The 13,025-nt window shown below is 41.7% G+C and overlaps 1 protein-coding gene across 2 annotated transcripts in view; it reads right to left on the reverse strand.

The window, feature by feature from the left end:
• LOC137341177 (matrix-remodeling-associated protein 7-like) overlaps positions 1-13,025 on the reverse strand; it is a 95,957-nt gene that overhangs the window by 21,091 nt on the left and 61,841 nt on the right. For both annotated transcript variants that reach the window (XM_068004177.1, XM_068004178.1), the window contains exon 3: positions 7,404-7,491. In XM_068004177.1, the coding sequence (XP_067860278.1) occupies positions 7,404-7,491 (88 nt within the window). The remainder of the gene's footprint in view (positions 1-7,403; positions 7,492-13,025) is intronic.

Below are 13,025 nucleotides of genomic sequence, written 5' to 3' on the forward strand. Positions count from 1 at the left end.
TAAGTAGAATTCAGAACTTAGATGTACCCATCCTTGAGTACTAGGCAAGACAAAAAGGAGATCTATGCATATGAGGAAATCATTAGTGGATTGACAACAGGCTAATATGGTGCCCATTTTCAATAGGGATAACAAAGCAGATACAACTACAGGCCTGTTTGCCTTACTTCAATTCTGGATAAAATAATGAATAAATCAGGAGTAAACTTGAAGATTACATGTATGACAATTCAGTAGACAGCTGACATTCAGAAGGAGACGATTTTGTACAACAATCCTTGAGGGTTTTTTTTGGAGGAAGAGTCATTCCAAATAGATAGTGGAAACACAAGTTCTGAACGTGCAGAACAGAGGGGGATCTTATGAAAAAAGATAGTGGAAAGTCTTACACTGATTATTTACCTAGACTTTCAAAAAGTCAGTTCCACATGAAAAGCTACCAGTGATGCCAGTAAGCAGTGGGGATTGAGGGTAAAACTTGTGAATAGAAAATCGGTTCAAGAATGGAAAGCTTCAGGAAGGACGGACATTCATATGTATTTGTTAGAGATGTTGGGGAGAATTTTAACCCTCAAGAATGGGTGGGAGGTGAAAATTGCAGCTTTTAAAAAAAATTGCGACCACAACCCAGCTCCAACTTCTGGGTTTAATGTGGGCACGTTTGGATGCGTGCAAGGAACGTACTTGCTGAGGTCGTGTCCCCAATTAGTACCAGCAGCCAGGTTGTTAGTTGGGCAATTAACATCATTGGATGTCAAGTAGCTTTAAAAAAATTAAATTTAACCCCAACTTCAAAATTTAACTTCTCCAGCACGGTTTTCCCAGGGCTTCTGAATCTCACCAGTGAAAGGGAGATGAGAAGGGCCAGATTAGGTAATTGCCTTTATTGCACTGCTTGTGGGCCAGGAGGTGTTTGCTCCAGGCCCAACAAGCATTACCGTTGCTAAATCCCCCACCAACATCCTGGGGGTCACCATTGACCAGAAACTTAACTGGACCAGCCACATAAATACTGCAGCTCCAAGAGCAGGTCAGAGGCTGGGTATTCTGTGGCAAGTGACTCACCTGACTCCCCAAAGCCTTTCCACCATCTACAAGGCACAAGTCAGGAGTGTGATGGAATACTCTCCACTTGCCTGGATTAGTGCAGCTCCAACACCACAAGAAGCTCGACACCATCCAGGACAAAGCAGCCCACTTGATTGGCACCCCATCCACCACCCTAGACATTCACTCCCTTCCCCATCAACGCACAGAGCTGCAGTGTGTACCATCTACAGGATGCACTGCAGCAACTCGCCAAGGCTTCTTTGACAGCACCTCCCAAACCCAGACCTCTACCACCTAGAAGGACAAGGGCAGCAGGCACATGGGACCACCACCTTCACTTTCCCCTCCAAGTCACACACCATCCTGACTTGGAAATATATCATCGTTCCTTTATAGTCGCTGGGTCCAAATCCCAGAACGCGCTACCTAACAGCACTGTGGGAGAACCTTCACCACGCGGACTGCAGCGGTTCACCACCACCTTCTCAAGGGCAATAAATGCTGGCCTTGCCAGCGACACCCACATCACATGAATGAATAAAAACCTGCCGCAATCAGACCACACCCCCCCCCCACCTTTAAAATGTCCGATCACTAACTCTTCCCGACGTCCTCCACAACAGCACCCCCACCCCCCAAAATCCTCTCCACAGCTGAAGATCTCACGCTCCCGCCTCTGATCCTTAGCTGCGGGGCACGAAATTCGGAAATAAAACTTTTATCCTTCAATTAGATCATGATCACAGATGCCAACCCGCCACCTTTACTTCTGGGTTTTGCCTCCGATAAACTCCCTCCCCCCCCCCCCCCCCCACCCACATCAAGGTGAGGGCAGCGATGAGTGGGATGCCTCAAGGATTAATTTACATTAAAGATTCAGAAACCCAAATGCAAACTGGTGAAATCTGCAGCCATTACTAAACTAGAAAGAGCAGTTCCCTCTGAAGAAACAGCTTGGGAACTACAAAATAAGTTGAATTAGGGCAGAGCAATAGCAGACTGAACCTAATATGGACAAGCTTAAAGTTGTGCACATAAATATAAGGGACACATACACCATTATTGGTGTTGAAATAACAGTGATGTTGAAAAGATTTAGGGGTTTTAGTTAAGCATTGAATCTACATATCTAACCACTGTGGAAAGCAATCAATAAAGCAAATACATGTTGAGCTACATAGCTAGGAGATTAGAAGTCAGAGGAAGTTGTGCTGAAACTATATAATGTTCTGGTCAGCATACACCTTCATACTGTGTCCCATTCTGATCACCAGGACAGTCTTCCAGATAGAGTAGTGGAGGTGAAAACCCTGGAATCATTAAGAAACAAATGAATGCTACAATCCAGACTTTAGGATCTATCTGGACAAATGAATTAAGATGGTTAAATGGTCTGCCTCATCCATAATGAAGTTGGAGCGCAAGAAAAACTAGTCATTATCACCTGAGGTTCTAAGTACTGTATATCTACTGCTTATTCAGCACTGTTACTCTATATGGAATGATCATATATTGCATGATTTATAACGGGCAGTTGCAGGGGCAGTCTGTAAACACCATGTTTTATTGTTCAATATGTATAAATGCGTAGGCTTCAAGGAGATCTTGAAACATTTGCCTGAGGAAGGAGAAAATCTCCGAAAGCTTGTGAATTTAAAATAAAATTGCTGGACTATAACTTGGTGTTGTAAAATTGTTTACAATTGTCAACCCCAGTCCATCACCGGCATCTCCACATCATGACTACCATCGACACCACAAACTGCCGGCTCACAGTGGAAAGGATATCCAAGAAGATCGCGCATTTAGACACAGACATCAAGTTTTTACAGAGCTGCAAGAAAGCAGACAAGATCCCGAAAGGACTCCAGATCACGAACCCACTCAAGTCCACATACAACTCGGATTACGCTGAGAGACTCTGCCGCCGTACCTCTCGCACACTCCGCAACCATCTCATACACCAACTCTACAGCAGACGCCACAACCTCGAAACCAAGATAGAGTCCATACTCTCAACCTGTACTCAGGACACAGCAGACCAGCTACGTTATACCGCCAAACAGACGAGGCAACGGAACTACGCTGCCTACATGAAAACCAAGAGCAGGAAGCTTGAGAAACTCGGCATCACCACCAGCAACGACCAAGCTTCCCCTGGTACCACGGTTGCAACCACAGGGAAGTCTATTGTCAATTTATCCGACCACACCCTTCAACCAGACGAAATCGAAGTTCTCAGCCGAGGGCTCAATTTCTGCCCCACTACCAAAATGGACCCCACTAGTCTCGCGGCGGACACAGAGGAATTCATCAGGAGAATGAGGCTCCGGGAATTCTACCACAAACCCCAAGATTTCAGCAGCGAACCCAATGAGACAATCGACGATCCGGAACAGCAGACAGAGGGATCCGCGGTACAGCAACCGAAGAGGAAAGAGTCAAACTGGACTCCTCCGGAGGGTCGCTGCCCTCAGCTGGACATGTATGCTCAAGCTGTCAGGAAATGCGTCAATGCCAGATTCATCAGCCGCACTCAGAAGACAGTCCAGAATGTCACCCGAGCACAACGCAACGCCATCAACGCTCTCAAGACCAACCGCAACATCGTCATCAAACCAGCGGACAAAGGAGGAGCCATAGTCATACAGAACAGAACAGACTATTGCAAAGAAGCATACCGACAACTGGACAACCAGGAACACTACAGACGGTTACCCGCAGATCCGACCAAAGAACACACCCACCAGCTCAACAAACTGATCAAGACCTTCGATCCAGACCTTCAAAGCATCCTACGCATTCTCATCCCACGTAATCCCCGCGTGGGAGACTTCTACTGCCTCCCAAAGATACACAAAGCCAACACACCCGGACGTCCCATCGTATCAGGCAACGGAACCCTGTGTGAGAACCTCTCTGGATACATCGAGGGCATCCTGAAACCCATCGTACAGGGAACCCCCAGCTTCTGTCGTGACACTACAGACTTCCTACAAAAACTCAGTACCCACGGACCAGTTGAACCAGGAACACTTCTCACCACGATGGATGTCTCGGCACTATACACCAGTATCCCCCACGATGACGGCATCGCTGCGACAGCATCAATACTCAACACCAACAACAGCAAATCTCCGGAAGCCATCCTACAACTCATCCGCTTCATCCTGGATCACAATGTCTTCACCTTCGATAACCAGTTCTTTACCCAAACACACGGAACAGCCATGGGGACCAAATTCGCACCCCAATACGCCAACATTTTCATGCACAAGTTCGAGCAGGACTTCTTCACTGCACAAGACCTCCAACCAACACTATACACCAGATACATCGACGACATTTTCTTTCTATGGACCCACGGCAAGGAATCACTAAAGAGACTACACGATAACATCAACAAGTTCCATCCCACCATCAAGCTCACCATGGACTACTCCTCAGAATCAGTTTCTTTCTTGGACACACGAATCTCCATCAAAGACGGGCACCTCAGCACCTCACTCTACCGCAAGCCCACGGACAACCTCACGATGCTCCACTTTTCCAGCTTCCACCCTAACCACGTCAAAGAGGCCATCCCCTATGGACAGGCCCTGCGAATACACAGGGTCTGCTCAGACGAGGAGGAACGCGATGGACACCTACAGACGCTGAAAGACGCCCTAGTAAGAACGGGATATGACGCTCGACTCATCGATCGACAGTTCCGACGGGCCACAGCAAAAAATCGCATAGACCTCCTCAGGAGACTAACACGGGACGCAACCAACAGAGTACCCTTTGTCGTCCAGTACTTCCCCGGAGCGGAGAAACTACGCCATGTTCTCCGCAGCCTTCAACATGTCATCAATGAGGACAAACACCTCGCTATGGCCATCCCCACACCTCCACTACTCGCCTTTAAACAGCCACCCAACCTCAAACAGACCATCGTTCGCAGCAAACTACCTAGCTTTCAAGAGAACAGCGTCCACGACGCCACACAACCCTGCCACGGTAACCTCTGCAAGACATGCCAGATCATCGACACAGATACCACCATCACACGAGATGACACCACCCACCAGGTGCATGGTTCATACTCCTGTGACTCAGCCAATGTTGTCTACCTCATACGTTGCAGGAAAGGATGCCCCAGAGCATGGTACATTGGCGAGACCATGCAGACGCTGCGACAACGGATGAACGGACACCGCGCAACAATCGCCAAACAGGAGGGTTCCCTCCCAGTCGGGGAACACTTCAGCAGTCATGGACATTCATCCACCGACCTTCGGGTAAGCGTACTCCAAGGCGGCCTTCGAGACACGACAACGCAAAATTGTCGAGCAGAAATTGATCGCCAAGTTCCGCACCCATGAGGACGGCCTCAACCGGGATCTTGGGTTCATGTCACGCTACACGTTACCCCACCAGCGAACAAATGTTATCTGTTTTTAATATAATGGGTCATTTGCTGGCTCTCTCTGCCTTCCGGATGTTTCTGCCTCTCTGTTTTTTTTTCTCTGTTTTTTTTCCCTGTTTGTTTTTTTGTTGAATGTGTATTCGGAGGTTCTGCAGGTAACACCTCTCTGTCTGAACACGGTGATTGCCTTGGCAACGGGCAGTTGCAGGGGCAGTCTGTAAACACCATGTTTTATTGTTCAATATGTATAAATGCGTAGGCTTCAAGGAGATCTTGAAACATTTGCCTGAGGAAGGAGAAAATCTCCGAAAGCTTGTGAATTTAAAATAAAATTGCTGGACTATAACTTGGTGTTGTAAAATTGTTTACAATGATTTATAGAGGCATGGGTGGATCTGGTGCAAGTGATTTCTGCATTAGGCTGAGTTATCAGCTTTACAGATTCTATATGCAGTAGGCATCCAATTTAGTCTTTCAGCATGTTTAGCTTGAACTGCAAAAAAGAATTAAATTTTTATCTATTTAGTAGGTATGCCAAACAAGTTTGCTATTTTAAATATATGCTTTGAAAATAGAATTACAAGGGGAACATTTTTTCTGGAATGCCAATTACATTCAGTTGCTTGTGTTTTATAATGAAGGGGGAGAAAGAATGAGAAAAAGTGAAAAAGCAAAACAGCATGATAGGGAGGGAGAACGAGAAAGGGAGAAAAAGTGAACAAAGGAACAATTCTGATAAAACAAAATGGGCACTCCACTTGATGCTTAGAATTCACTGCTATATAAATTGTTTAACTCAGTAATTCCTTCTCTTGCTTCAAAAAAAGACAATATCCAAAGGTCTCTTAACCACAGTGCCAACATCAAACTCTTGAAGCAATATAAACCTGAGAAGCAATGGGAAGACCACTTTATCCTCACCCTACACCACTCCAATATTTGGTGTCCTCCAGCTTCCCACTTGGAGCCAAACCACTAAAAGCATTATGTGGGCAATGAGCAAGTCTGAAAATCAACTATTGCTAGAGCCATTGCATGACTTAAAAAAGGTCAATGTTGTATGATCAGGTGAGTATTATTTTACTGAAAAAATATAAAGGACAACCATAAACAAGTTTGTAAAGGTCCTATGGAATTCAGGTGCTTAAAACATTTATATTTTCAGAACTCTAGTTTCAAATTGAAAACTTCTAATAAATCAATTTACAGAAGAGGAAAAATAAGAAATCAGGAGATAAGACATGGTAAAAATTGTGTGTTAAGCTGGGATAAAGAGTATAACTTCAACATGCATTTCACCAGTTCATTTTACATCTTTCCCACTTCCTTGATATCACCCAACTTGTACTAGTATCTTGAAGTACACAATGGCAGGCAAAAACATCAACTGGAATGGACAGTCATTGACTGGTCTATCTTCATATTTGCTAAAGCTTCCCACATACCTGTTTCAGGAGCTCTTTTGCCTAACAGTCTAAACCACTAACTGTTCTTAAGTAGCATTTTAAAGAAACACCAACTTTGCCTACATCTGCCTTTCTTGGCTATCTCATGGCGATTATTCAGCATTGATGTCTTTACATGTAGCCCTGGTTGGGTTCCATGGGTCCCTGACAGAACTTAGTTGCTATTTGCAAAGTATCCACCCCACATTTGGGATGAGTCTGACAGGTCTCACCCTGGTGCAAAGATTTACAGCAAAGCTTGATCTATCATGGACCAGGTTAATAAACTTATACTAGTTCCACCCTGAAAGGCAACTGCAAATACTCACCTCTGTTGTAAAGAGTTTTGCTAAAAAGAATTAAGACTACAAATACAAAACTCTTGTAAAACTCAGTATTTAACTATTGGGGTGGGAAGGAAGAAAGGGAGGAGAAACCTAGTGCAGCCTTTCAAATTTTAATTGAATTCTAGGTACAATTTGGTTTTATCAGCATACCGTTGTTCTTCCTCCAGCTCTTCTCTAGTCAGCGTCTTTTCATAGTTGCTGCCACGAATCTTGCCTGGACAGTACTCAACTAGGTCTTCTGAAAGAAAAAAAAAGTGTACATCAATAAAACAAACTATTCAAGGGTTACATGTACTGAAAGTCAACAAAACCAAATCAATGCAAGCCTTTGCCAGAAAATTAATGTAACTCCATATAGTGCAGTACTGTACCAATAAAAGTTAGTGAATGAATGACAGCAGGTGGCTTCCCAAATATTTAAGACACTTGAATCATCTTAAGATACCTTCAAAATCTTGGGATTCAACTCAATAGATTGAGCTACATGCACACTTATCAAATCATATAGAATGTACAAGCATAAGCAACTAAAGTGGATTACTGGTGCAGACCAATATTGCACTTAGTGCAATATTACATCATTGCCATCCCATCTGTTCTAAGCATTTGGGCCTAGGTTTACTGATCAGCGGGACTTCAATGCTGATGGAAAGCCTTTTAGTTTGAACAGTCTATATTTCCCTAAATCAAAGCTGTATCTACCTGAAGGACTTAGCAAATGGTGCCACAGAGCTGTTAAGGGACTTGGTTCTTCAATCTCCATTAAACAGAATTTCTCAAATGATTTCCCTTTCAACAAGAACTGCTAATCTTTGTTGGTGAAAACTGAGGCAATCCTGCAAATTTCTAGGCTGTGAAATGGCACTCATTAAAGGTGTTTTTTTTTTAAAAAGTTGAATAAATTAGAGGTAGGTTGATGGAAGTGATACACAAATTAAGTCAGTTATGGGCTTAAGATTTAGTAGAGAACTTGTTGAAACTCAAATGTTTAGGAATGAGCAAGTCATTTCACTTTCCCAGCTCAGTCCTTTGTAATCTACTCCTTTGGATCAAATGCCACAATCTGCAATTTCTTAAACCAAAACATGCTGGAAATACACAGGCCAGGCAACATCTGCAGGGAAATACAATTTCTAGCCCATTTTGTATTGTTGATTTTTCTTAAGATAGAAAAATAGGCAAACAGTATGTATCATTGGATTAGTATGGCATAAAAATGTTGTTCATAATGGAACATGGTCAGTAAAATTGTCACGTATTATTTTTACAGCTTTCCTAAAAACATTGCATCTAAACCCAATTTTATTCCCATCTTCCTCTCACCCACATTTATATCAGAACTAATGATAATCTCACTCAGCCATTCAACTGGGCCGTTTGACAAAAATGAAGTATTTGTTATTTTAATTTTGGCTTGGTGGCTGTCCATTTAAACCCAATATACGAGTTTAAAGCAAGCCGCAGTGAAAAAAAAACAGACCCACATTCCAGCCAAATTTGACAAATGTTGCAAGGAAAGTTCAAACTGGTTTTCAAATTGCAGGCTTGAAGATGAAGGGTGAAGCTAGTTTTAAACAAACAGAATGCATAATTTGTTCAGTTATATGTATGAAAGCCAATTATTTTTGAACCTAGTTGTCAGCCTCAGTATTTAAAGAGAGGGGCCGAGCTGAAATGAGATGAGTTTGACTAAGCAAAGTTCAGAAAGTCAGTTAGTTGGTGGTGTCGGTCAGCCTGTATTAGCTCTTAGTGTCTAAAGAAATAGTGTGTAGTTAAAAAATATTCTGCAAAATAGCTTAGCTTGAGAGATCTAATGGAGGCTCAGCTTAACTAGTAGCTAAAAGCAATTAACAAAAAGCTTGTTCTATTACCCTGGGCACATTACCAAAATCTTATCTAGATATAAAGGCTAGCAAATATACTCGAAGGATTAGGGAATTAGGACTCATCTATGATTGTGATACAAGGCACAAGAGCCAAAAACATCTATAGTAAGGGTAGAAAAAAAGACATTCAAAATGTAAGTACCTGAAGTGGCTTTTCTGCAAAGTGGGGTAAGACATGGGAGAGAAGAAAACATTTTGCTGAGGACTATATCCAGTGCTGCTTTTGAAGTTAATACACTCGCAGTTGTTTTTTGTATAAGATGAGGGCCCTTTGCATGCCTTCCTCACCACTACAGAAACCATGAACAGTGCACTTCACATAAGGTGGGGTAAGTCTGCAATGTCATTGAGAGCTATTGTATGTACAAATTTTTTTGCACAAGTTGTATCAAAAGGTGGTCCAATTTCATTTGAAAACCACTTAAATAAAACCAAACAAAAGCAAAATATGAATCCTCAAAAGAACAGAATTGCATCTTCTGTTGAATTGAAGCCACTGAATGACCAGTTATGTTGACCTTAATTTAATTAAAAAGCAGCATGAATTGTGGACTGCTCACAACAAACCAGAAAGCTTTTTGGCAAGATTTGTAGGATGTCCAGTAAGTGATACTCAGGGCAAAACCCATCTATAGCAGCAACCTGATTGATCTGGGGTAGTGTAATAATCATTTAGCATTAAGCCCTATCTGCCAGACAAATGCTCATATCACTACAGTATTTGCAAAAATAAATTTGATTTGCCACTGATTTTGCTTCACTATTAGAAGTACACTGCCATAATTACACTAAATATGCATTTATACAGCACTCAGTGCTTGGGTTCAACTGGCAGAGTTAATAAATAAAACCAATGATATTGTCAAGTCGGCCAATTCTCAGTTACTCCTGTACAGCATTTATCCTTTGAGTACAGTAGCATCATATTCAAAGATGGTACAGAATTTGAATCATTTTATCTCATTCAGCATCTGGGGGAGGAGTTTCCAACTGTTTAGAAAATTACCACGAGCTACAAAATCAGAGATTGAACAGAGGCCCCCAATGCCTGACAGGTTAAAACAGGGACAATGAGATTCCCATGCAGTTAGGGAAAGAATTTCATGTCAGTGCTGCCTTCTTGGAGGAGACTGGCCACACTCAGATAAAGCTATTCACAGTATACCTTTTTGGATTGACATCAACTACAGACCTCCATTCAGTTTATGTAAAGGCAGTCTGCAATGCGAAGCAAAATATCTTGTTTGTGTGTGAACACACTATCTCTGGTCAATACACAACTCCTTAATCCTCAGCCAATATTTGGCATCAGCATTTGAACAAATTGACTGAATGTAATGTTTATTACTAGGCATTTGTGGTGACAGCCTGAAACCATGGTTCATGACCTCAGATCATAGCTACAACCTGGCACATATTCAGAGCAAATATTCAGGATTTTGAAATAGTGATTTAGTACCCAGATTAAAATCAGAATGTTTCAAATGAAGGCTCAAAAATATTGCCAACTTTAGATTTTTTTTTCTAGGACTTTAGTGGAACTTCATACCTGTCATTCCATACCCACTGATCAGTGATGAAAGCAAAGTCCCAATACTCAAATAGGGGGGGGAAAAAAAAAAAACCTAGATTTTGCGCTACACTTTTTAAAAGTTAAATGAAAACAGGAATCAGGCTACCTAAAGGAAAGCATGCCAGATTCAGTTACTAAGGGGAGGCATTTTTTCCTCAGTTTAAATGTCCACAGATTAAGGCCTTGACAGGTGAGGTGCAGACAATGTGTCAAATTGTTCATTAGTATACAATTAAAAATCCTTCAAAAAAAAGACCTTGGGGTGATCAAACTTCTTTGGAAAAAAGAAATCCAAGAAACTGTACATGAACGATGTTTCCTGTGACCTTCAGTTCAGTTTCTGGAAATCAACACTTGAAGTCCATGAGCTCACATGCAGTTATGTAGACCTTATGCGGTGCATGGGTTACAAGAGCCTCATCTAAAAACCTGATCACATAATGCATTGCACCATAGTTTAAGAGGCATAATTAGTTCAGTAGAACAAAAGCACATAGGTTTTGGTCCATAAGAGATTGAGTCTGCTTTTAGAAACTGCCTGTTTCAAGTTGTATGTGTTCCCAGAAAACTCAAGCCACAATAATATGGAAGCCACCATGAAGGCTAGTTTACTCAACAGGATATATTAAATCATGCTTTTCTTTAATTGAAATTAGATTGTGCAAATCCATGGGGCATTATAAAAACATAGCTAACAATGGTAAAATTTAAGAAATACTAGGCTTCAGTTTAAGAAGCCTAAAAAGTCAAAGGAGGGAAAAATGAAAGTGAAGAGTTCCACAGTTGAGTGGTCCTGGGAAGGAATGAGTAGTATACTGTACAATGAATTGCAATTTCAATAGAGTAAGGATGCAGGAGCAGAAATATTTGCTGACATTTGCAGTGGAGAAGGAACAGTAGAGAGGAAAAGTTCAGAGGATAGTAGCATCAAGATAGGGAGATAAGAAAGGTTACCACAAAAAGGGAGAGCATGAAGAGACAGGTTGGAGTCTAACAAGGGAAAGAAAAGTTTAGACCAACTTTTTCTTGTATGCCATCAGATCTGAGGGGTGTTGGAAGATCCTGTACAAATATAGAAATCTTCAATGGATTTGGGCTTTATATGAGTTAAGAGTTAGAGCAAAAGGTTTTGGGCACCAATGGAGCACAAGTTGCAGTTCCATTGAGGTCAGAGGAGAAAGGAAACAAAGAAAGATCAATTGAAGACTATGGGTAGAACCATAAGTTGAGATGGTTGCCATTGATTAAATTTGCAAGAAACATGAGGAAATTTACATCCTTTCAAAAAAGGTGTAGAGATCAAGATGTAGAGATTCAGCAATTACATAAAAAAATGGGAGGTTGTACACATTGAGTAACTGCAATCTGAGTGATGAAAAAGGTAATCATCAAGAGTAGATAACTTTGATGGCTGCAGATCAATAGCTGAAGAACAGTGAAGGGAGAAGTTCCTCTCTAGAACCCCCCACCCAAGTTACCCCAGAGACTATCAACCACAGCACAAGCAGTGATTTGAGAAACTGGACAGTCAAATATAGCTTAGATGGGAGGTCAGACGATGAAATGCTTTCATAAGTGCAGAGTGCAAAACTCTAAAGACTTGAACCCAAATCAGCTTTTTACATGACAAAATTAGCATTTACACTGGGATTGGAGGCTGTCAGTATGAACCAAATCAGCTTGCTTTTAATCCTACCAGTAAACCAATCAGAAGTTACTTTCCTCCATACCTCTAATGTATGGTACAATGGGGAAGATTACCACTCGAATAGTGATGTTATACACCTCTTACCAACTGGTTTATGGACTCCATTAAATTTTTTTACAAAATGAAGGGTTAGGTGGTGTGAGGAGATAATAGTTTTAGCAAATCCAATGTTATCTATTTAAATACAATCAATTAAGAGCTTCCTGACTGTAGAAGATGAAGGGCTTCCTGTGTTTATGTAATACTCCCACATTTCTACTAGTTACAGCAAGGATTAGATAGAGCAATTAAAGAGGGGAAATTCTTGTTAATTTATTCAAAATAACTTTTTCCTCACAAAAATGGAGCACATTTGTAATATTACATACAGAATTTGATAATGCCCTAGGGCAGAGCACAAAAAATGTCAGTGGGTTATGCACACATGTTTAACATTCTACAAAGCAATTCACATGCACATCACAACCTCAATCCTGAGCAACTGAAAAGAAAATGCAGTCATATTTTACAAAGTTATGTTGTTTTGGGGAACTGAGCAGGCTTTCACCTCAGAAGCCAGAATTCAGATAAGGCCAAGACTGATCAGATGAAACTTGATGACCAGA

This window comes from Heptranchias perlo, chromosome 23 (genome assembly GCF_035084215.1).
Source record: "Heptranchias perlo isolate sHepPer1 chromosome 23, sHepPer1.hap1, whole genome shotgun sequence".
NCBI classification, from domain to species: Eukaryota; Metazoa; Chordata; class Chondrichthyes; order Hexanchiformes; family Hexanchidae; genus Heptranchias; species Heptranchias perlo.